The 25,812-nt window shown below is 43.0% G+C and overlaps 1 protein-coding gene across 5 annotated transcripts in view; it reads right to left on the bottom strand.

The window, feature by feature from the left end:
• Positions 1–23,185, bottom strand: part of LOC146702432 (protein NLRC3-like) — a 35,728-nt gene extending 12,543 nt beyond the window's left edge. For 3 of the 5 annotated variants that reach the window (XM_085469063.1, XM_085469065.1, XM_085469068.1), the window contains exons 1-4: positions 23,118–23,185; positions 22,311–22,444; positions 8,541–8,722; positions 6,617–8,453 (exon numbers count right to left, since the gene is read on the bottom strand). In XM_085469063.1, coding sequence (XP_085325189.1) covers positions 6,617–8,453; positions 8,541–8,722; positions 22,311–22,444; positions 23,118–23,123 — 2,159 coding nt within the window. In that variant the 5' untranslated portion in view covers positions 23,124–23,185. Of the gene's footprint in view, positions 1–6,616; positions 8,454–8,540; positions 8,723–8,906; positions 9,778–22,310; positions 22,445–23,117 lie in introns of those variants that run through there. The other 2 variants (XM_085469064.1, XM_085469066.1) reach the window with 2 other exon arrangements.
• Positions 23,186–25,812: the final 2,627 nt, after the last annotated feature.

The following is a 25,812-nucleotide window of genomic DNA, read 5'->3' as shown; positions in this document are numbered from 1 at the left end:
ATGCTGCCATTTTTTTTTAGTATGTTGCTCTTTGTTGTTTGCTTTCTCTTCTGTTTTTTTTCTCCATACAGGTGACCCAGGTGTTTTGTTTTCTTTGTTTGTTTGTTTGTTTGTTTTGTTTTTTCTTTCTTCCCCCCCTTCTCACCGTCTCTTCTCCCCTTTGGTTTTCTTTCTCTCCCTCTCTTTCTTTCATTCTTTCCCCCTGTCCTATCCCACAGTCATGTCTGTCCCGTTTGTAGCAACTGAAAATAAAATAAATTCATAATTATAATAAAGGTCAATCAAATGGACCAATATGGCAAGGCCATGATGATCCACTTGGTAAAATAAATCCACTTGGCATCTTTCTTGGCCTTAAGACAACAATTCTGATGGCTAAAGATCCAAACGGGACACAAAAAAAAAAAAAAAAAAAAAAGAGAACAGAAAAAAAACACCCCAGCACAAAAAGCACCTAACTGTCAATACACCATAGAAACACAAGACGGGCAACAGGGGTGGGTAAGGGTAAGAGACAGCCAGTGTAGACAGTGCATCCGGTCCTGCAGCATGTCTGCACTGGTCCAGTTGACCCGCCATCTGCCCCGGGAGGGAACCAAAGCATGGGAGGAGGCGTTAGATTCGGGGGAGTGGGGGTGATAGTGAGGGTGTATCAGTATCAGTGTACATGTTTTGTGCGTGTGCGTGTATCCCATGCTCAGCTGAGAGAAAGTGTCACCACGCCCGGTTAAGCGAAGGTCAACAGTCTCCAGTGGACCCAGGTGGCCTTGAAGGAGGTACAAAGAGTTCTGACAACAATCCTGTTTTCATGGAGAATTTTGTTGTTCTAGTCAGCTTCGACCATGGCAAGCCTTCAGCTGGCGCCACTGGGATAGTTGCATGAGCGAAGATGGTGAATGTTTGGGTTTAGTACGAACAACTGCATCCAATTTTTTACAGTTGGTCTAATGTCCATCACTGGTCCCCAATTCTCTCAATTCCCATTGTTCTTCTCCAAGATCTTATCCATATTGCATTCAAAACACAGTCTGAGTACTCACAGCCCTGCCAATCGTCTATCATGTTGGCCAGCCTTATGGGATTTTGAACAGCTGTAGTCGCTTCTTGTTCTTCAATAAGCCAGGTCCGAGCCAGCTCCAGTCAGCCAGAAATCTGTTATTGTGGTTCCGCATTGGTAGATGTCCTCCATCGAAAGTGTCACCAGACACACGACGCAACCGACCATTGAGTATCCGGCAGCAAACGTGTCTGCAGGACAATCGGACTCTCCCAAGCCCAGGAGAGTGTCAATTCTGTTACGGGACCAGTTGATCAAATCCATAATTATTTAGATTTTAGAGAACAACACTGAGAAACTCCTTCAGGGATATAGTTAGACTGGAACCCATCGCCAGATCGTCCTGTCTCAGGAAAACCAGGGCCATCACATATGTCCCCTTACATCCCGCCCATCACCTGTTTGACCCACTGGCCTTTGGTCAGCGCTTCCAGACTCACAAACAGCTTCTTCCCCTGGCCCATTCGGACTGTAAACAACACTACTAAAGAAAACTTCACAGAGCAAAGCACAACATTCAACTACTCGTTAGCCTCAAGACAAAAACAAAAAACATAACAAGTAATTTACAAAAACAAATTAATGGAAAGGCTGATCAATTCTAAAACAACATTCTTTGAACACATGAAAGTCAGATCAACCTCCAAGATAATGGATGGAAGAACAAAAGATGGAGCGGACACCTCTAAATGTCAAAAATGACACCACAACAGAACTGTCAGATAGAGCAGGGCGATATGGCCAAAAATATTTATCACAATATATATTTGACAATTTGCGATAATGATATAACTGACAATATAATTGATGCGAGACAAAATACAACTCCACAACTTTACTAGCGCAAAAAAAACCCCATCCATTTATTTTCACTTAAACAAGCAGCTGTTTTTTTTTATGTGCATTAAAGCTATATAAAAATTTAACAGTGAAAATGCATATTCCTTGCTGAAAGTTTAACCAAAAGGCATTTCCAGTAGAAATGGGCTGACATATCCTGAGCATAACCATATATAATGTCCACTGAAGTTAAAAAGAGGTGCTTTGCTACATTAAACTGCAGTGTGCCAAATAAAAAAGGTCAAATATGTATTTTTCGGACCATAGGGTGCACGGGATTATAAGACACATTAAGCGAAACAAAGCAGTCAGATAAATCAAACTTTATTGAACTCATTCTTCTTGCTTCCTCCACTTCTGTACTATTGATTCATTAATGCTGTATTCTATCACAGCTGCTCTATTCCCATGTTGCAGTATATTAATGGCTAACTTCGTAATGTGGATGGATTATCTCAGTTGTTCTCCTGACTGAAGTTTGGTCCGTTTACAGCATCCTGCCGTGCAATTGCATTTGTCCCTAACCACCAGGAACCCTCACGTTAACTTTTATCGAGGGGAAAAGTGTTAGCGTTGATTCCTCCAGCTTCACTGTTTATGTTATGCTAACGTAGCTGTGTCGCTAGCGATCACGTAGCACATCATTATATACCAGCTAGCCCAACTTCAGTAACCCTACAAACGTCACTGCTGTTTAGTTTCCTGTCTTCATGTATGTTGGAAGTGATAGCAGAGCAGTACGTTTGAATTTTTTCAGAAATCTCTCAGTCAGAACATGCTTTATCATGCTTAGGTAACTAGCGAAACTAGCGAGCTAACTTCCGCTAGCTTCCTGCTAACTTCTAACTTCGTTAAATGTAATAAATTCTTTTTTCATGGATGCCTGGATGTAGAGCTGGGCGATAGAACGATAACGATATGTATCGCGATATAACTTTTACTCGATAGAGAAATTAAGCTATCGCGATAGACCTCGCCGCGCTTGTCCTCTTAAAAAAAAAAAGGTCAGCCAATCCAAATTAAGTAGCGCAGAGCCGAACCAATCACAGCCGCAGCGTCACGTCGCGTGACTTGTTACGTACAGCACAAGTGCCAAGCCGCACGTGTGTTTGTTTGGGAAGCAGCCAGCGGGTAATGGAGCCAGCGCGTAATGGAGGAAATGAGTGTGCCGACTAGAAAAATCAACCGAGCGTGACCTTAAGAGAAAACAGATGATGGTTCCAATGCCGGAGAGATTGTCGAACGGAAGAGCCATAGAAGCTCCGTAGTGTGAAGGTATTTTGGCTATTTCAAGTCTGACAAAAAATAGAGTAGCGTGCACTGTAAATTGTGCCGAAAACAAGTCTGGAAATACAATAAACTGGTGCATGCGTCACACTGTGCGCCACGTTATTGTTTCGGTGAAATGAATTTCTACAATACTGTTACTGTTAATTCTACTCTCTGCAGTGTTTTAAATGCTTACATATATACACAGTTACTGTCCCTCCACACATACGACTCGGTTCTGCTTCTATGCCCCAGCTTTGTTTACTTTTTCCCACCGAGGCTTCTAGACTTCTGATTGGCCAACATTTCTGCACGGTTAGGAATCTAGCGCCACCTGCTGCTTTGGCATGTTCATAGCAGCGTTTTCCTTCATTTCTGCCTTTATGTGTGGACGGGATTATTTTTTAAAACGAAAACGGAAAATCTCAGTTTTCAAAAATACCCGTGTACGTGTGGACGTAGCCTCAGTCTCTGACTGGAAGCGCTGATTCGTCATTCGGCTTTTGTCAGACTAAAGTAACTGTTAAAACTGTTTGAAAAGATAAGCTATACAACAAGGAGAGATTGAGAATTTCCTTTTAGTTCTCAGTTTATTTGATATTGACAAAAGTTAGTCAGTTTTGTCTGTTCTTCTGTAAAACAAACTAAGATTTATTTTTAGAATTAATATTTTGTTTCTAAGTGGATTTGACAATTTAGTCTGTTTCGTTTGTTCTATTTTGAAACTTAAACGCTTTAGCAGCTGCCTTTTGTGTAGTTTGCAATATTTGCCTTTATTTATCTGAAAAAGTCTCATGTTCCTTAAGTACATCTACCCTGTTGAACTTATTATGAGAAATAAATATTTAAATCAAAACAAGCTGCTGATTATTTCACATTTTACTTGTGAGCAACGGCACATTTAAATCTTACAAATATAGTTATTTGGCTTATATCGTGATAGATATCGTTATCGACTGAAATGAAAAAAACATATCGTGATATGAAAAAATCTCATATCGCCCAGCTCTACCTGGATGTCAAACTTCATAGTTACACCTGGTAAAGCAGCAATGCTGATCGTTTTATTAAAGACGAAAGAATTTAGACAGTTTTTAGCTCTCTCAGCTCTCAGCGAAGGCGGTCGCACTTCTCCTCTCCTCCTCACCCTTATCTTCCCTGCTTGCCTCTATGTCCTCGTCTTGTCTTGCGTGCATTACTTTCCCTGGAACAGTCTCTCACTGTCGTTCTCTAAACCTAAAAGACAATTATGGATTTGATCAACTGGTCTCTGAGTGCTATTGACACCCTTTTCTCAACGAGAAGTCGGGGCTCGGGAGAGCCTGAGTGCCCTGGAGGGACTTTCCCTGCCGGTTACACGATGGACGGGTGGCAGAACTGGAGGACCGTGTGCCTGGCGGGACTGTCGATCGAGGACGCTGAAGATATCTACCTATTCGGAACCATGATAACAGGGTTCATGCTGATCGGCGTTGGCCTAGCCCTGCTTTATCAGAGAAATAAGAGAGCGGAACCGGCTGTTCAAACCCCCACATGGCTGCCCGCTGGATTCGAAGCGCCGGGACGAGGTGCGACCTCTCACAACGAACGTAATATGGTCAACACCTTGGAGACGCTTACTGCTGCTGTGAAGGCTCAAAACAACACCATTGAGCGTATGAGGGGAAACATCAGAGAGAGGCCTGCTCAAAATGACACCCTTGAGCGACAGTTGGAAAACATCGCGGAACGGATCACTGCAGTTGTGAAGTCTCAGAATCAAAAGACTGACAACACCTTGGAACTGAAGTTTGATACCATCATGGGGAGGCTCGCGGCTCTCCAACGCGAAGTTGAGGGACCAGTCTCAGAGTGCTAAAATTCGAGCTGCTCACAAAGGAGAAATCAACAATATTCAACATTCGGACACCACGGCGCCAGCTGCAGGCCCAAGGCTGGAGCCCACCAAAACAACTCCCTGATAACGACTGTGTGATGACTATTCTTCCCGTCCCATGAAGGCCACCTGGGTTGGCTGGCAGACTGTTTACTTAGCCTGATAGTGCGAAGGACACTGTCTCCGCTGAACTCTGGACACACACACACACACACTTACACTGACAAGCACTCACTCATCCCCCTCCCTTTCCAACGCCTTCGATGCTTGTGCCCTACCGGGGAAGATAGCAGTCAACTGGACCAGCGCAGATGCTGCAGGACCGGATGCGCTGTCTACGCCGGCTCTCTCTTACCCTTTACCCGCCCCTGTTGCTTGTCTCATGTTTCTATGGTGTATTGATAGTCATGTGCTTTTGTGCTGAGGTGTTTTTTCTGTTATCAAACTGTTCTCCCACCAGGAGCTCAGTCTGAGTGGAGTTTTTTTCTCTCCTCCTCTTACCTCATGTAGTGTATTTTCGTTGTTTTTTCCTATCAGCCTACCTTTCTGACATGTCTCCCCAATGTGATGTTTGTGTAAAGTTGGTCAGAAGGTTCCTTTGTGAGTGCGCATGCGCCATTAGCGTGCTGCCTGCTGTAACCCCTAATTTCCCTCGGGATGAATAAAGTATTCTGATTCTGATTCTGATTCTGATTTTAACTCTCAGTGATGCTGCAGTGTTCGTTTGACTTTGGAACCTGAAGGGAAAGGAGTTTAGGACCCAGATCACTCCCAGATTTACGAGCACCTTAGTCCGACAAATACGGCAATAACGACGGCCCGCTTGCGTGTTCTACAAAGAAAAATGTGCTTTGGTGGGTATCTGATGGACAAACACCAAATCACTTCCACATCACTGAAGTTTCACCATTTTTACAAACCAATTCTGGTTCATCCGTTTCACTCAATCGGCCATGTGCGTATGAAAACAAAGGCGCGTTTTACCCATATTCTATCGCGATATTTCATTTTCTTATCGTTGCCTAACATTGTATCGGTATTACCGTGAACGGTACAATATGGCCCAGCCCTACTGTCAGATGTACAGGAAGATATTACTCTCCCAGTCACTAACATGTACCAAAGCTTCACAAGACACATAGACAGTGATCTAAAATATTGTGTAAACTCAACAGACCCAGGAGGAATATAAAACCCGTTTATGTGAAGCCTATGCAGCTGCATGTCACGGCTGAAGAGCAAACCAAAGGCAGGAGGAAATCCATTCTATACTCCACAGGTTCAGATTTCAATTATTCCAAAGAGCTTTAACAAAATTCCTTATTTACCATTAAGAAAAGAAGATTTTGTATGAAAATGACCAAAAAAACCCTTTTCAACGTTTTTGTTGAAACTTCAAATTAAAGCTCAGAATCTGAAATTATCACACTATTTTCATTTTAAATAAATTTAGTGTGAAGAGAACAAACTATAAAGTTGTGTCACCATTCACATACTTCTAGACCTTAGAGTATATATCAGACAGCTGATGGCATCTTTACAGTTTTTAGGATGATATTAACATCTGGACTCACCGAGCCTTCCTGCAGTTTCTCACAGCCGGAATAAGCCTTAGTCTACCCTCCCATGATGTGTTGTATTCATCCAGGTCAAACTCATCCAGAACCTCCTCTGTCATCTGTAGCATGTAGGCCAGAGCTGAGCAGTGGATCTCAGAGAGTTTCTTCTCTGATCTGTTCTCTGACTTTAGGAAATCCAAGATTTCCTGATGTACTGAGAGGTCATTCATCTCCATCAGACAGTGGAAGATGTTGATGATTCTGTCAGGAGAAATAAACTTAGCTTTCATCTCCTTCAAGTTGTTAATGATTCTCTCAATAACTTCTGGACTGTTCTCTGTCTGACCCAGCAGACCACATAATATTATTTGGTTGGACTCCAGACATAGGCCATACAGGAAGCGGACAAACAGGTCCAGGTGGCCATTTTTACTCTGAAGAGATTTGTTTAGGCCCATGTGCAAAAAGTCAGCTACAGATGTGTAATACAAGTCTTCATCATAATCCTCATCATCATCTTCCTCCTCTTCATTCATTTCATCTTCCAGGAAGTCCTCCAGCACCTCCGTCTTCCTGTTAGTGAAACAGTGGAACATGTAGACAGCAGCCAGAAACTCCTGAATGCTCAGATGAACAAAGCAGTAGACTGGTTTCTGGAAGATCACACACTCTCTTTTGAAGATCTCTGTACAAACTCCTGAGTACACCGAGGCCTCTGTCACATCCAGACCACACTGCTCCAGGTCTTCTTGGTAGAACATGATGTTTCCTTTCTCCAGATGTTCAAACGCCAGCCTCCCCAGCTTCAGAAGAACTTCCCTGTCAGCCTCCGTCAGCTCCTGTGGACTCGTCTCATGTCCCTCGGGGTACTTGTTCTTCTTCCTCTTTGCCTGAACCAGCAGGAAGTGTGAGTACATGTCAGTCAGGGTCTTGGGCAGCTCTCCTCTCTGCTCTGTAGTCAACATGTGCTCCAGAACTGTAGCAGTGATCCAGCAGAAGACTGGGATTCTACACATGATGTGGAGGCTCCTGGATGTCTTCATGTGGGAGATGATTCTGCTGGACAGCTCTTCATCACTGAATCTCCTCCTGAAGTACTCCTCCTTCTGGGCGTCAGTGAAGCCTCGTACTTCTGTTAGCCTGTCAACACATGTAGGAGGGATCTGATTGGCTGCTGCAGGTCGGGAAGTTATCCAGACGAGAGCCGAGGGAAGCAGATTCCCCTGGATGAGGTTTGTCAGCAGCTGGCTGACTGATGACTTCTGTGTGACATCAGACAGCAGCTTCCTGTTGGTGAAATCCAATGAAAGTCTGCTTTCATCCAGGCCGTCAAAGATGAACAAAAGCTGAGAGACAGCCAGCTTCTCTGCTGTGACCTTCTGTAATGTTGGATGGAAAACATGGAGCAGCTCCAGAAGACTGTACTGCTCATCTCTGATCAGGTTCAGCTCCCTGAATGAAAGCAGAACCACCACACTGACATGTTGGTTCTCCAAGCCCTCTGCCCAGTCCAGAGTGAACTTCTGCACTGAGAAGGTTTTTCCAACACCAGCCACGCCGTTGGTCAGAACCACTCTGATGGGTCTCTGTTGGTCAGGTAAGGCTTTAAAGATGTCCTGGCACCTGATTGGAGTGTCATGGAGGGCGTCCATCTTGGAAGCTGTCTCCAGCTGCCTCACCTCATGTTGGGTATGAACCTCTTCAGTCTGTCCCTCTGTGATGTAAAGCTCAGTGTAGATCCTGTTGAGGAGGGTTCTACTTCCTGTTTCATCACTTCCTTCAGTCACACATTCACATCTCCTCCTCAGACTGATCTTATGTTTATCTAAAGCCTCCTGCAGATCAACATCTGCTGAAAGACATGATAATATTTAAGACCAAAAAGGAAGAAAACTTCAATGTTTGAAAAATCTATTAGTAGACAGATGTTCAATCTTACTATGTATACAGCTCCTCTGTCCAGTTGACTGCAGTCCATTGCTCGATCTTTCTCCATTATGGGGACAGGAGTCATCTTCTGTGTGTCCACAGCTAGTAGAAACGGGATGTTTCAGGACATCCTGACACAAAGCACACATAGGCAGCTGCTGACCCCCACCATCAGGACTCCTGTTATTGTCTCTGTGAAAATTCAGGAAAAATAAAAACTATGTCCAGATGAACAGAATCAAATTTTAGGGATTGGCTTACCTGGATGATGAGCATGCATCAGTATGTTTTATATAGTATTGCCAAATGTAATAATGCACTTTTATTTAATCTAAGATAGCACACATAAGCTCTGATGTATTTAAGTGATTCTCACAATAGTTACTATTCTTCAATCAGTCCAGGGCTGACTGGAAGCTCTTGGTGGCACTGTCACTTGGGGTTCGCTCTCTGCAGTAGAGTGTCACTTCCTGTTCCACCCACTGGGGTCAAACTCTTGTAATTGCCGATTCTGTTCTCAGACATGTGAAGCTAGAGACACCAGCAACCATAGACAATTGTCTTCCAGGGGCCAGAGCAGGCAACATTGAGGAAAATTTAAAACTGCTGGCTAAGGGTAAATGTAAATTCAGTAAAATTATGATTCACGGCGGCAGTAATGACACCTGGATGTGGGCTCCATAGATAATTGGCAAACCTTCTGGATGAAACCTGCTCTTGTTAGGAGAGACGGCATCCATCCCACTTTGGATGGAGCAGCTCTCATTTCTAGAAATATGGACAAATTTATTAAACCCACCATTTGATTGAACATGAAAAAAACAAAATCACAAAGAAAGAACAATACAGTATCCACATCTGAACCAAAGAGTAAAACAGTGAAATGTGGATTATTAGATTAGATTAGATTAGATTAGATTAGATTAGATGAAACTTTATTAGTCCCTCGGGTGGGTTCCTCCGGGAAATTCAGTTTCCAGTAGCAAAGCACCGAAAGAAGTTGCATGTTACAGATACATTAAGGGGAATGAGAGTAAGGATATAAGTATAAATACACCATATATACACATATACACATATATAGATACAGAATATACAATATGGATAAATAGGATTGCTCATTTGAGTGAGTATATTGCACAGTGATTATTGGACAGTCAAATATAAGAAAAAAGACAAAACAAAAACAAAAAACAAATATTGCAAATATTGCACAGTGTAGAGAAGCACCTACAGCTCAGTTGTTCCCGCCCTCCCTTGTCCCCCTGTCTCCCCTCCCTCTCCCCTCCAGTGAGGAGTTAAACAGTCTGATGGCGTGTGGGACAAAGGAGTTTTTAAGTCTGTTGGTTTTTGACTTTGGGAGAAGCAGCCTGTCGCTGAATAGGCTCCTCTGATTGTTTACGACCGTGTGCAGAGGATGCCCGGCATTGTTCATAATGTCAAATCCTTCCCAAATCAAAAACCCTGGATTAACGGAGATGTTCGCGCGGCACGGAACACCGCCTTTGCCTCCGCGAACACATCGGACTACAAACACGCACATTACCAACTCCGGAAGACGATCAAAGCAGCCAAACGTGAGTACAGGGACAGGGTGGAGCAACAGTTTGACAACCCTCGGAGTATGTGGCAGGGACTAAACACGATCACAGACTTTAGAGGGAAAACCAGCACACCGCAGACCACGGCCTCTCTGTGTGAGGATCTAAACGTATTCTACGCTAGATTCGACACAGCGAACACCATGAGACCGGACAGTGTGCGCACCGCGGATGACGTCAGTGCGCACACTGTGTCTGAGGAGGATGTGCGGAAGTGCTTCAGGAAGGCGAACGCACGCAAAGCTACTGGTCCGGACGGGATTCCCGGCCGCGTCCTCAGGTCATGCGCGGCTCAGCTGGCTGGAGTGTTCACGCACATCTTCAACCTTTCCCTCTCTCTGTCTGTAGTCCCAGCCTGCTTCAAAATAGCCACCATCGTCCCTGTACCCAAATCCTCCACCATCTCCTCATTGAACGACTGGCGACCTGTAGCCCTGACCCCCATCGTTAGCAAATGCTTCGAGAAGCTGGTCAGGGACTTCATCTGCTCTGCACTACCCGACTCACTGGGCCCTCTACAGTTTGCATACCGCCACAACAGGTCCACTGATGATGCCATAGCCCTGACACTACACACTGCCCTGTCACACCTGGAGAAGAGAGACACGTATGTGAGGATGCTGTTTGTAGATTACAGCTCAGCATTCAATACCATCGTTCCCTCGAAGCTGGACAGGAAACTGCAGGATCTAGGACTGAGCAGCTCCCTCTGCAGCTGGATCCTTAGCTTCCTGTCTGACAGACGCCAGGTGGTCAGACTGGGCAGCATCACCTCATCCCCCATCACACTGAACACTGGTGCTCCACAGGGGTGTGTACTGAGCCCTCTCCTGTACTCACTCTACACCTACGACTGCACAGCCACTAACAGCTCCAACATCATTGTGAAGTTTGCGAATGACACTACAGTGGTGGGTCTTATCACCAACGGTGATGAGACGGCTTACAGGGAGGAGGTCAGCGCCCTGACCCACTGGTGTCAAGACAACCATCTCACCCTCAACGTCGCAAAGACAAAGGAGTTGATAGTGGACTTCCGGAGGTGCAGAGAAGTACACACCCCCATCACCATCAACGGCGCTGCTGTGGAGAGAGTGAGCAGCTTCCGGTTCCTTGGTGTACATCTGGCTGAGGATCTTACGTGGTCAGTACACACAAACAAAACAGTGAAGAAGGCGCAGCAGCGCCTCTTCTTTCTCAGGAGACTGAAAAGATTCGGCATGAGCCCCCGCATCCTCAGGACCTTCTATCACTGTGCCATTGAGAGCATCCTCACTGGATGCATCACCACCTGGTATGGCAACAGCACCGCCTACAACTGCAAAGCTCTCCAGCGAGTAGTGCGGTGCTCTGAACGGATAATTGGAGGTGAGCTTCCCTCCCTCCAAGACATCTACAGGAAGCGGTGCCTGAGGAAAGCGGGGAGGATCATCAAGGACTCCAGTCACCCCAGCCATAAACTGTTCAGACTGCTTCCATCAGGAAGGAGGTTCTGCAGCATCCGGTCCCGTACCAGCAGACTGAGAGACAGCTTTTTCCATCAGGCCATCAGACTGCTGAACACGTCATAGACACCTCAGCTTCACTACTGGAACTTCAACATTATGCACTCCACACTGTATATAAATGCCACTTGTTTTGCACATATTCAACTCTGTATATTTTATATATTTTATTATTATTATTATTATTATTATTATTATTATTTATTTTAATTTTTTTTTACTATTTAATTTGTAAAAATGTGTATACACACACACACACACACACACACGTAGGAAAATATTTAGTATACACATCCAGAAATGCATACACTATTATATATTGTACATATATTTATTAGTTTCAGGTTGGCCATTCTTGTATTTTGCTCGTTTGTTGTGTTTGCACATCTCTGTTGCTTGTGGGGCTCGCACACAAGAATTTCACTCGCATGTGCTGTGCCAGTGTGCCTGCACATGTGATGTGACAATAAAAGTGATTTGATTTGATTTGATTTGATTTGATTAATGCCCATCAGTTTCTTTAAGGTCCTCTTCTCTGCCACTGTCACCAGAGTGTCCAGCTTCATGCCGACCACAGAGCCAGCCTTCCTGATCAGTCTCTCCAGCCTGCATGAGTCCTTCTTTGCTGTGCTGCTCCCCCAGCACACCACAGCATAGAAAAGTACTCCAGCAACCACTGACTGGTAAAACATCCTCAGGAGCTTCCTGCAGATGTTGAAAGACCTCGGCCTCCTGAGGAAGTACAGTTGGCTTTGGCCTTTTTTATACAGGTGCTGCGTGTTGCATGACCAGTCCAGTTTGTTGTCCACCCACAGCCCGAGGTACTTGTATGTGTTGACCACCTCCACCTCCTCTCCCTCTATCTGAACTGGCAGTGGACCTAGGGCTGCTCGATTATGGCAAAAATGATAATCACGATTATTTTCACTGAAATTGAGATCACGATTATTTGACGATATTTATTTAACCCTTTAAGATCTACCATAGAACCAAGTCCGCCAGAGCTTATAATATTTTTTTTACATGCTGTAGTGCCATTTGTGGGAGCATTTCAAGTTGCTATACATCAATACAACTGTTATAGCCCATATTTTAAAAATGTGTATGCATTAAGTCCATAGTAACTACATTAATTGCAAAAAAGTGCAATAAACTACAAAAAATATTGAAAATCGTTTTTGTTTTTTTTACATATATTTCTACTTGGAGAAATTTAAGAGGCTTATCCCTCAAAACTTTAAATACAAAAAAGTTGCAAAAAATAGTTTACAACAACAGGAAATTTAGTTTGAGTGTCTTCATAGTTTTATTTTTGGAGATACAGCAATTTTTATATACACTGCAGGAAAAACAAAAAAACAATCCTATGATGCAAATTTGCAAAGAATGTGCATGTGCATCAAAATAAACTATTTCCAGCAGTGCAATTCGAGTTCTAAGGCCTACAAGTAAAAAACTACATTTTCCGCAAAAATGACGTCACTTGCGATAGTTCGCGTTGACGTCTTTTTCAATGTGGGAAGTGTTAAGAACAGCTGATCGGATCGGCAAAGCGTGTTTCTGGAATATTATGTTTTTGTTCCTGCAAGCGCTTTTTATGCAATTTTTGCAAAGCTATATGTGGAAGGAAACCGTGACCTAGGATAAGCTGATGGCATAAGATGTAAGTACAACTCCTCTGGTTTCATATGGAAAAAAATTTATTGTGCTAGCTTAGCGGTTCAGGTTCTACAGGGATTTAAAAATAGTTATACAAAACGAGCATGCTGCTCTGACCGGCTTTAAAGGGTTAACAATAACAATGTATTGAATAATTACTTTAAAAAATAATATAAAATAGTGTGCAAATACTGATAACAGTGCAAATGTTTGCAATAAAAGAAAGAAAGAAAGAAAGAAAGAAAGAAAGAAAGAAAGAAATATTGTACTATTCTTAGTTAGCGTATTGTCTGTCTTGTCTTAATGTTGGTTTAAAATGGAGCACTGTAACAAAAAATAATTTCCCCCAGGGATCAATAAAGTATTCTGATTCTGATTCTGATTCTGATGATTCTGAAATGAAAAATGTAAACTTTGCAGTGTTGCTCTGTGGTGCAGCTACGACACCATAGCAAAGTTTACACACTGTGTCTACTTGATCCACGTCTGACTCCGCGAACCCATAATGTTTCCACACCACTGAAGTTTTTTTTTTTTTTTACCTCTCTTTTCAACCAACGGCAGTCCACTCCTCTCCAAATAACTTCTGCTTAGCTTTCCGAGCTTCCCTCGGGTCCTCTTAATTGTTGTGACGCGTGTTCGAAATGCAGAGCAGTGCGCTTGATTTGCCACACGGAGCAGCGCGAGAGTAAAGCATGAGGGAGGGGCTAATAATCGGCTCAGTCATTTTTAATGATCGTTGAAAGCCCAGATCGTAATCGTGATTAAAATTCGATTAATTGAGCAGCCCTAAGTGGACCTGGTCTGGACCTCCCGAAATCCACAACCAGTTCCTTGGTCTTTGAAGTGTTGAGTTGCAGGTGGTTTGTGTGACTCCATGTGACAAAGTTCCTCACCAGGCTCCTGTACTCCTCTTCCTGGTCATCCCAGATGATGGGGTCCACCTGCATCCTGTTTAGTTTCTCCTGGAGCAGACAGGGCCGGAGGATTCTGCCTGGATGATATCAAGGAACCAGGCTCCACGGCGCCAAAACAGCAGAGACTAGCAATGTGGGAGAGGGCCGGCGCAGATCGCCGCAGACAGGGAGTGGACCAGCGGCGGATAAGAGAGAAGCTACGGAGCTTCCATCGGGCCCCACCGGGGAGCATCCGACTCTTGTGACTGAAATCAAGAGGGTCATTACGTCTCCACTGGAGCTTTAAAGTGAGGCATCCTGCTCTCATGCAGAGAGGAGGACTTCATATTACTCCTTAGTAAATCTACCAAGAATTTGAAAACTGTTTTGCTCAGGATTGTATAAGCTGAATTCTATATTTAAGAATTAAATATTTTATTGTTACTATTTCAACCAGTTCATCAAGCACTCCAATTATGAGCCTGCCTAAAGTGATTATTTTACTTTTATTTTTACCTGAGAAGGAATACACTTAGGCTTTTTACTTCTCAAATGACATGTGTTCCTCTGCTCTCCATGTATTCTGTGAAGAGTCTTTTTGCAATTACTCCCTGAGCTTGTTAAAGAAGGAACTTTATACCGGTTGGGTAACCCTGGCTTCAAAGAAGGATACTGGTGCTGGGTATTTTCCCTGACACTGATGAGAGGCCCTCGACTGGCACGAGGATTTCCTCTCAACTTGAGGTTTCACCTGAACTTTGGATTTGGAAGTCTTTGGTTTTGTTTTTTCGGTTTACTTGTTCATTGTTCTTGTTCATTTTCTGGTTAGCATGGGTGATGTTCCACAAAGGTACACAGACTGAAAAAGTTATATGCATCATCAGGAAAATAAAATAATGACGCTAAATGTAAAAGGGCTACATAATCTGATTAAAAGGAGTAAAATAATAGCTAAAATGAAACGTGAGAAGCTGCAGGTAATCTTTTGGCAGGAGACACATCTATCTTCTTTAGAACATGAAAAATTAAAAAATTTGGTTTCCAAACTACCTATTACTTGTCTCATAAATCAGGCCACAAAAGAGGAGTAGCCATACTGATCCCCAATGCTGTTAACTTTGAATTCTATTTAGAGGTAAAGGACAAAGAAGGGAGGTTCATTTTGGAAAAGGGTAAATTAGAAGAGGAGGAAGTAACATTATTCAATGTATATGCCCCGCCAGGAAGCTCCAAATCTTTTTATGAGAAGTTATTCGATTTAGTGGTCTTGAAAACACGAGGAGTTCTTATTTTTGGTGGCGACCTTAATGTTCAACTCCAACCAAAACTGGATGCATCCAACCACTGGCAAAAGAAAAGTTCGAATGCCATTAGGGTCCAACATGCTTACAGAACTGGGTTTGATTGATTTGTGGAGAGCCTCTCATCCAGGTGAAAAACAATTTACCGTAATTGTCGGGCTATAAGCCGCTACTTTTTGCACAAGCTTTGAACCCTGCGGCTTTTAGTCAGGTGCGGCTTTTCTATGGATTGTCCATGATTTTTGTCATATCGTAAGACGATTTGTTTTGTTTGTTCCGCTGTTGTACGGCACTACGTTGCCTGGCGGAAGGGCATGTGATCAGACACACAGTATCGGGGTTCAAGAGTGGTATGTTGGTCACATGTCCATCCGCCAGGCAACGTAGTGCCGTACAAGTAGCGCGAAAAACAAACTTCAAAGTAGCGCCACGCGTTCAGCGGGAGGCGTGGATGACGAGCGGCAATAAACTTGCGAAAAGCAAGTTATGCTCAACTCCACCGGTGGAATCTGACAGCGTGGAAAAGTGTGAAAACATTCATGATCACCAACGGATTTCGAAGGGCTGGACTGCTGCATGATGGAGAGGACACCGCCACGGCCCTTCTGAGGGTGTTCGACTCTGACACTGACAACGAGGATTTGTTTGGTTTTGAAAGTGACAACGAAGGAAAGAAGCTGAGAGTGGATGACAAAGCCATCCTGAGCCTGTTCGTATCCGACACTGGAGAAGAGGACTTTGGTGGTTTTAGTGCGCAGGAAGATGGTGGTGAATGACTGACTTTTCTTGAGCCTAAAAGGTAGTCCGAATCTATTTTTCCGGTGTGCTGTAGGTTATTGTTATGTACTACATTTGTTACTCATTTATGAAGCACAGTACATGTTTCGTACTTGTAATTACCGCTACTTTTACATATACCTAAAAAGTTGTGCAAATATGTACCCATAACTTGTTTTTCAAAATATTAATAAAAGGGGTGTGTCTCCAAACAGCCATCTCTTTCCTGACAATTCCCTTTGTGCATATTCTCTTACATATGATAAGTCAACATTGAAACACCTGCGGCTTTTAGTCAGGTGCAGCTAATGTATGTACAAAACAGGATTTTCCCCTGATTTTAGCTTGTGCGGCTAATATTCAGGTGCGCTTTGTAGTCCCGGAAATACGGTACCTATTATTTTGCTCACTGTTCTGTATATACTCGAATTGACTACTTTTACCTCTCTGGGGACATCTCAGGCCCTCCAAGGTTTGGAGGCCTATCTCCCCCTACCACCACTTCCCCTGCCAGTGGCGGACTCCCTCAGACATCGGTGCGTTGGTGGTTCTTTGTGTCCGGGGATGGGCGTCCAGGTACACACCGGCTCACTCCTTGGCGGCCGCTTATCGGGGCCTGGAGCCTGGGGCTCGCTCGGGCCACTTCGGAGGTGGGGTGCCCCCGGCCTCTCGGCCTGGCGCTCGGTCACTCAGGCACGGCTGGCTGCCGGCGGAGCTCACGGGCCCGTCACTGCAACCCCCCTGGCTTCTGCTCCACGGCTGCTGAGTGACCCCTCATCTGGGACTCTCCTCAGCTCTTTCTGGGACAGTGGCGCGGCTGCCCCTCTGTTGGTCTTCCTTGGTCTCTTGTGTTCTGGGGGCCTCTGGATGTCTGGAGTTTTGATCTCCTCCATACCTGCTTCATGCCCTGGAGGACGGGGCTGTGGCTCCCCACACCCTCTAGCAGATCATTACATGAAGGAACCTTTTAAAAACAAGCGCGTCCATGCTCACAGGTGTACACACGGGTGATCACACCCACAAACTACACCCTTTTTGGCTCCTACCTCAAAGCACACTGTGTTCTGTTGATCTTATGTGCTGCACAATAATGTTTAATATTTAGTATTTACTGTCATATTCCCATATATCATTGTGATGTTGTTTATTCTATTACTCTTGTTCTCTTCTGCTTGTTTTCTTTTTTCTTTCTCAGCAGGTGATCCAGGTGATTGATAGATGCATTTTTTTTCTTTTTCTTTTTTTTTTCTGCCCGTTCTGTTGGTTTTTGTTTTTTGCCCTTCTCCCCCATCCCTCTTCTCAGCTGTTTCTCTTTCCCTCTTTCTTTCTCCCCTTCTTTCCCCCAGTCAAGTCTGTCCCGTATTCAGTAAGTGAAAATAAAATAAACAATAAAAGGTGAATCAAATGGACCATTACGGCAAGGCTGGGATGGTCAATTTGGTAAAGTAAATCCGTTGGGCATCTTTCTTTACCTTTAGACAACAATTCTGATGGCAAAAGAGCCAAACGGGACAGGCCAAAAAAAAAAAAAAAAGAAAAAAAAAAGAATTGACTACTTTTTTATGTATAAATCATACTGGCATAAGGTTGAAGATTGTAAAATAGTGGTCAGAGATTTATCTGATCATTCACGTGTGTACCTAACCCTGCACCGTACTCGGACTAAACAACGGAAAAATACACTTCTGAGACTCAACACCAGTATTTTGAATGAGAAATCAGTACTAACACAAATCCAACAGGAATTTGTGCGTATATCTCCATTTTTTGGATGGGAAATTGCTCGGCTTACTACCGTTAGAGGGACACACAGCTGGCGAAATAATGTTTGAGAAGATTTCAGCTCTTTTTGAGGAAAATGGTCTGGATATGAAGCGTGTCTGTATACTTGTGACGGAGGAGGCTTCATCCATGGCAGGAAAAGTGAGTGGTCAGCGAAATATTTATTTTAATTTGAAAGGGAATTATCAAAATGTTTTTTTGTTATTATTATTATTATTTCAAATGTGCAAAAAATAGTTCAGTTATAGCTCCCTTTTTTTTAAATGGACCTTTTGGTGTGCATTTGTGATTTACAGGGGAAAAAGAATAAAAAAATTACTTGTTTTTCAGTACAGTTGTGTGGGTTTGAAATTGATCATGATCTGCTGCTTACTGGCTTCAAAAAAAAATATCTGGCCCAGATAAATTCCTCGGTTTGAAAATCTGGCCCAACTAACTTCGTAGTTGAATAGCCATGATATAGGCCAATATCCGTCCTTAATGTGGACTATAAATTATTTGCTTCAATATTATCTAAGAGACTGGAATCAATTATTCCGGAGCTGATAGACTTAGATCAGACAGGCTTTGTTTCAAATAGACAGACTCAAGATAACTTAAGGAGAACATTACAAGTGATGAACCACATAACATAGGAAATATTAGTGCAATGTTGATTAGCTTAGATGCCGAAAAGGCTTTTGACTTGGTGGGTTGGGAATATCTATTTAGGGTACTAGCAAGAGATGGCTTCATTAAATGCCTATGTTGGAGAGGCTGTGGCTCGCCCATGGCAAACCATTTCCATGTCTTCTGGGCCTGCCCAAGAATCCAGCCATATTGGGGGGAGGTGGCCATTGAGATAAACAAAATAATCAGGATAAAAATGGACTATTCATTTGTTACCTTGTATCTTGGCAAGATACCTAAGACACTTCCACATAAAGATAATTATTTATTGAAAATACTTTTGGCTAGCAGCAGAAAGGCCATAACCCGAAGATGGCTAAAGGCCAATCTTCCAACTCTGGCCCAGTGGCATGGGATAGTGAAAGAAATTTTTGGAATGGAGAGGCTTACGTTTGTCCTTAGACTGGAGCTGGAGAAATTCAAGAAGCTCTGGGAAAAATGGATTGTGTATACCCTTTGTACGGAATAATTATAAATGACTGTATTCTCATACTGTAAATAAATAAATAGAAAGTAAAAAAAAAAAAAAACTTAAATACTGATCCGTATGTGTAGGTTTACGGTACATATCAGCTTTTAGATGTCCCCCATTACTGATGGAAATCTCACAGTCTAAGAAGGCTAACCTGACACTTTTCATATCCTCCCTGGTGAATTTGATGTGTCGGTCAACCCTGAAATGTGGTACGTCCTGAGATTTGATTTTCAGCCAGGTGTCATCCACAAATCTGAACCAATGGCTTGGTGGTGTTCCAGGGTGGGATAGCAAAGCCCTCTTTTCCGCTTCTTCCATGTACAAGTTGGCCCCAACGTTATGCCCTTGTATATGGAATATGTGGAATTAAGACACAGTTCCAAAAGCAAACACACTTGGTCGATGCTGAGAGTGGTCCTGTTGCTGAGATTGGGGTCATCCAGTAATCTCTTACTAACTCCCTCCAACGCGGAAGTGAAGAGAGATGTAACGTCGTACGAGACCATGGTTTCATGTGCCTCCATGACATCTCTCACCTTCTCAACAAAATCCAAAGTGTTCTGGATGTGGTGCTCAGAGCTGCCCACCCACGGGTTGAGGATCGAAGCCAGAAAGCCATTGTTTCCTCTTAGAGATGTTATAGGTGACTAAGTTGATCATACAGACAATCGGGCTTAAAGGTATATGTATATATGTAGATATATATGTATCGTCGGTAAACCATACAAACTTGGTGTAGCTTCCCCTGCGTATAACCTGTGGTATGAGATCAATCAATAGGATTGTCTTGTTCTAACTGCTTCAGACAGTCTATCACCCTCTTCCTGTAACCACTTCCTGGGTCTCGTTTCAGGGGCTCTTAAGTATTTTTGTCTCTGAGCAGTGACAACGTTTTCTCATGATAGTCTTTCTGGTTTACGCACACCGCATGGGTGTAATTAGTTGCTGATTGCATATTATTTTCAACATTTTCCATAGTTACCGACTCTGTCACGGTTCTGGGTCCGTTGGACCCAGTATTTTGAGTTTATTATATTTCGGTTTAATTCTGCTTCATGGATTGTTTTCTTATTCTCGTAGTGATGATGATTATTATTAGTTTCTTGTTTCTGTTTATCCGTGCTTAAGGATTTGTTCTCAGTTATATCTCACGTTTAGTTTAGTTCAGGTTCCATGTGTCATTCTGTCTGTCTGTCTCTCAGTGTAAAGTCTGCATGCTTGTTTAGTAATTCATGTTTCCTGGTTTATTGTGAAAGTCTTTGTCTTATGTTAGTGTGTGCAGCTTGGTTCCCCCCGTCTCGTTAACCCTGATCTCTCCCAGCTGTGTCTCCCTCCTGTTGCCCATTCGCTGATTACCACCATGTGTATATTAGCCCTGTGTTTTCCTGTGCTCAGTGTCGCGTCGTACCCTCAGATCCTGCCTGTGTGTTCCAGTTAGTGTTTTCATGTTTGGTTTCTGATTTGTTGGTGCCAGCAATAAAGCTGTGGTTTTCAGTTATATTTCCGTCTGAGAGTCCTGCACTTGGATCCACATCTCCACCTGCCCGCACACAGAGCCCTGACAGACTCGGGTTTTTACAAATGTTCAGGATGTTGACAATTAATACAGGATAATACAGAGAGGCTTATGATGAAATTCACTTGTCAAATTCAGTCTGAACTTTCTGATTTGGACTTGAACAGCAGGATCAATGCCTTTTCTCTAAGCAGTGCCAGAAGAAAGTAAATGCTTTAGGTTGAACTTTTTTCGCTGCAGTTAAATTTTGATTAATATGTTCATATTGTAATTTACAGTATGAAATTCATATGTTCTGTTTTTGGAAGCCACTTTGCTTTTCTGTTTGACTAAATTCTACTTCCTTAGGACAGGCGTTTGCAATCCTAACGCTCGTGTGAATACATAAGTGCTTCTGCAGCCATGACAAAAAGGGTTTCAAATTTCCATCACTGCTAATAGCAGCTGCAGCCAGAAAATACCTTTGACCCCACAGAATCAGTCATTGAACCTTTTTTTTTTCTTTTTTTTTCACAAAACGACAAAAGATGATGTATGCACAGTGTTTGGGAGTAACGGAATGCATCAACCGGCGTTACGTATTTAGAATGCAAAATATGAGTAACTGTATTCCATTACAGTTACCATTTTAAAAGGTGCTATTCAGAATACAGTTCCTTTGTTGAAATAAATGGATTACACAGCGGTCTTTTCCTGTTTCATATGTTAGGCTATACCCTCTCTAGTTTTGGTAATTCCACACCAGTGGAAACCCAAACAAAACACACATTAAGAGGCTCTAATGCCCGTGTCTCAATCTAACAGCCCATGTCACCTCTAATTGTGGCCACATAATGATGTGAAGAAATTTTTTTTTTTAATTATTATTCAAAAAATGATTTAATATGAAGGCAATAGCAGAGTGTTACAAGCATCGTCCTAAAGAATGTAGCCTGATGGGCAGTGTAGTCCATGCTGCAGGGAGAATGGACTGCCATACCCGTTATGTGTCTGTGAGCGAGGGGGAGAAAAATCTTGTTTTTCCTCTGAAACAATAAGCTCTGTTGGAGCAGCCTTTCAACGCCTCTCTCTGTCTCTCGCTAGCAAAGTTGACCCAGACAACAAAGCAAAGCTAGTTTTCAGCTACGAGCCCGACAAGAACCCGACATATTAGCCAGAGGTCCCTTTACTATGGTTCGGAGCTGCGGACCTGTTTTATATACGCACGGAATAGTTTTCTATACTTTCTGTGAAGTGCAGCCTTACCTAATGTCCACCCTACTGTTACTCATTTATATTAAGATTTAAACATCTAGTTGGTATTGGTATGGCGACTAACCTTCAGTAATAGTAATAAATCACACAGCAATAGGACATTCATGTAGTTGTAAAAAGCATGATAATATATGAAATAATCCAAAGTATTCAGAATACGTTACAAAAGACATTTTGGGGCATGTAATCTGTAATCTGTAGTGGAATACATTTTTAAAGTAACCTTCCGAACACTGTGTACGCAGAGAGAGAGAGAGAGAGAGGGTGAGAGTGTGTGTGTGTGTGTGTGTGTGTGTGTGTGTGTGTGTGTGTGTGTGTGTGTGTGTGTGTATCAAAAACACTTACTTTGGTTCAGCACTGAAGTATGGAGGTTCTTCTTTGGAACAATCACTCTTCACTGCAACATAGCTGCATCCTGGAAACTCTGCTGGTCCCTCCTCTTTCTTCACATCATTTATTTTCATCTTCCCTGAGTCAGCCTGAGAGGGAAACCGACTGTGAGTGCCAAACAGAAAGTCTCTGATGCTAACAGGTGGGGCTCTGTGATTGGTCCACTTGAAGTGACTGAACCAATGAATAAAGAGCAGGGCTGCCTGTCTCCTGTCCAATCACTGATGCAGGATTCCTCAGCCCACTGAGATCTTTGTGAATACAGAAACTGTCATCTGTTTCACTAAACAAGTTTTAGCCCCTCCCCTTTTTTAGAAAGCTTTCTTCTAATTGGCTGATCTCACAGAGGGGTTAAACACAAAGTGCACTGACGATATACGTCTGTCGCCTCTGCGTGACACTAAACATATGAAAGACTGTGAGTCTGTAAAGCAGTCTGATCTTTGAGCTCACAGGCAATCCTGGGTTTTCTTACTGATTACGTATAACACTGAGCTCCTTATTAGAAGCTCTGGACATGTTTGATATGAACAGAAAACAGGAGAAGAACAGATCCACAGAGACTCACAGTCAAGTTTGATGTTGGTGCCAGGAGCTGACGACATCACTGATAAAAATCTGCTGTTAAACATGAGCGAAGGAGGGGTGTGATATCGACGGGGTGTGTGTGTGTGTGTGTGTGTGTGTGTGTGTGTGTGTGTGTGTGTGTGTGTGTGTGTGTGTGTGTGAGTGAAATAAAAAGAAAGCTGAGAAAACACTAACCTGCATCCTCTAAGCTCATGTGGCAGCTCCCTTTATTTCCAGGAAGTGATTCAAACATGTGTTCAAACAGTTAGAGCATGGGGGAGGGGCCATCAACAGCAGGAGGAGGCGGAGGTAACCAGGCAGTGTTTGTATTAGTGGCACAGACACACTCGAGCATTCCTTCAAAGGCTGACGGTTATCAATAAAATGCAGACTTATTTTACTTACTTTTATTCACCCACTCGTATAACCAAACACCAACAAAGTACAAAACATGGGAATAAACACATTAAACCTCATCTTTATATAAATTAGTATAAACAATTTGTGATCATTTGCATAATGAATGCATATTTGTTTCATGAGTACCATCACCACAGGAGAAGAAGAATGGAAAGGCATTAAAGAAGAAAAAAAATAATAGAAAGTACACAAAAAAGATGTACACGCCCTGTACTACCATTGTTTTTGTCAATGGTGACCATTCATCCATAAATCTGTTTAGCAGTAATTTTTCCCATAATTCCCAAACTTCCCTCAACGTCTCCAACAAACAGCACCGAGCAGGGCAGAGATGATAGAGACACATAACAAAACGTACCTCAACGTTTATAAAATATATACACTTCACGCAACAAACACAGCAGTACTGTTCATCCAAAATACTTTACCTGTTCATCTGTTTAGAGGCAGTCACCCTCTACAAAGTAGGCAATAGAAAGAACATATATGTCTTTGTATTTTCCATCTTTTCTACAGATATTAAAAAGTTTGTACAGAGTGTCTGTACCTTTGCCAACTCTGCTCTGATGAAATTTCAGATTAATTTTTCAGATGTGACAGTGGGATTGTGAAAAAACCATAGATATCAATGAAGCTCCGCCTCCTACAGTTTCCTGTACTTCAGGTTAGTCGAACAGAGCGCCTGTTGCTTGTTGAGGAGTCATCAAGATCAGGTATGTAAAGAAGAGTTTTTTTCATTGTCATCAGAGAGTTTTATGCTAACAGTCACAGTTAACATTTGAAAAGACAAATGTTCATTTACATTGAACTTGTTTTCATAATCTAGCTGAATAGATGTTCATTTTCATGGTTCAACTGTAGAACATGTCCTTTAGTGTTGGTGAAAGATGTTTGGGATGAAGATTAGAGGACATAACATTAAACTGAAGCTATAAAATCCTAACATGTGAAAAAGTATATATCATGTGTGTAAGAACACTTATCGAGATATTATACTTTGTAAGTATTTCAAAATCTGCCATGAAACTGTTGGAAAAACCACAAAAGTGTATTAAAAAAAAGTATTTATATAGTCTTTTTTTTTTTCTTGCCTGTTCCGTTTGGCTCTTTTGCATCAGAATTATTGTCTAAAGGCGAAGAAAGCTGCCCAACGGATTTACTTTACCAAATGGACCGTCCCAGCCTTGCTGTAATGGTCTATTTGATTCACCTTTTATTGTTTATTTTATTTTATTTTCACTTGTTAAATGCAGACTTGACTGGTGAAAAGAAAGGGAAGAAAGAAAGGGAAAGAAAAACAGCAGGTAAGAGGGACGGGGATAAAGTGCAAATAACAAAAAACAACAAAATAAGCAGACATAAAATACATATATCAATCACCTGGATCACCTGTTGAGAAAGAAAAAAGAGAAAGCAAGCAGAAGAAAAAAAAAGAGCAACATAATAAACAACATCACGATGATCTCTGGGAATGTAACAGTAAATATTAAATATTAAAGATTATTGTGCAGCACGTAAGATCGACAGCGCACAGTGTGCTTTGAGGTAGGAGCCAAAAAGGGTGTAGTTTGTGTGTGAGAGTCCCCGTGTGTACACCTGTGAGCATGGATGCGCTTGTATTTAAAAGGTTCCTTCATGTAATGATCTGCTAGGGGGTGTGGGGCACCACAGCCCCGTCCTCCAGGGCATGAAGCCGGTATGGAGGAGATCAAGACTCCAGACATCCAGAACACCTCAGACCCTCAGAACACAAGACACCAAGGAAGACCAACAGAGGGGCAGCCGCGCCACTATCCCAGAAAGAGCTGAGGAGAGTCCCAGATGAGGGCTCACTTGGAGGGCCTGAGATGTCCCTAGAGAGGTGGCGTCTGATACCCAACCTGACATATAGACACAGACATATAGGCACACACAGATACAAACATCCATTCCCACCCTCATGCTCTCATATGCAATTACTCAACACTCACCCAACATGGAGACAGACATAAAGAGACACTGTACACACAATCACACTCCGCAAGCGTACTCTAAGCCCCAGGTCTACGTACCCTTGCCCCCCGGGGGGGGAACTGCACCTAGACCCAGGTGGTGTTACCCTTTTTCCTGGGGTGGAGAGAAGCAGACCCCGATCGGGCGGCCATCTCCTCCTCCTAGCCCCCCGCTCCAGCAGGCCGCAGAGAACGGGGGTGTGTGAAGACTCCAAACCTCCCTCAGCCCGCTCAAATGTAGTGTTGATGCATGTGTGTTCGTAAGGTGCATTTAAAACCTAGGAGGGCATGGAGCCACCTGCCAGAGAGCAGCAGGTAAGCGCATAGCCCCTCCTGATAGCCCTCGATGTCTACATGTATTTAAAATTGAGAGGTGGGCAATGACGCCAGGGGTCAGGTTGTAAACCCTGATGGTCTTTTGGATACCCTGCAGTGTGCCCACCCCCAAGATCCTATATGTATGTGTTATGAGAGTGTGA

Source organism: Copadichromis virginalis, linkage group LG9, assembly GCF_057382275.1.
Source record: "Copadichromis virginalis isolate Kocher_CV1m ecotype Utaka linkage group LG9, C_Virginalis_male_GT1.1, whole genome shotgun sequence".
In the NCBI taxonomy this organism is placed as follows: domain Eukaryota; kingdom Metazoa; phylum Chordata; class Actinopteri; order Cichliformes; family Cichlidae; genus Copadichromis; species Copadichromis virginalis.
The sequence above is the reverse complement of the archived record's forward strand: the minus strand, read 5'-3'. Positions and strand labels throughout refer to the sequence as shown.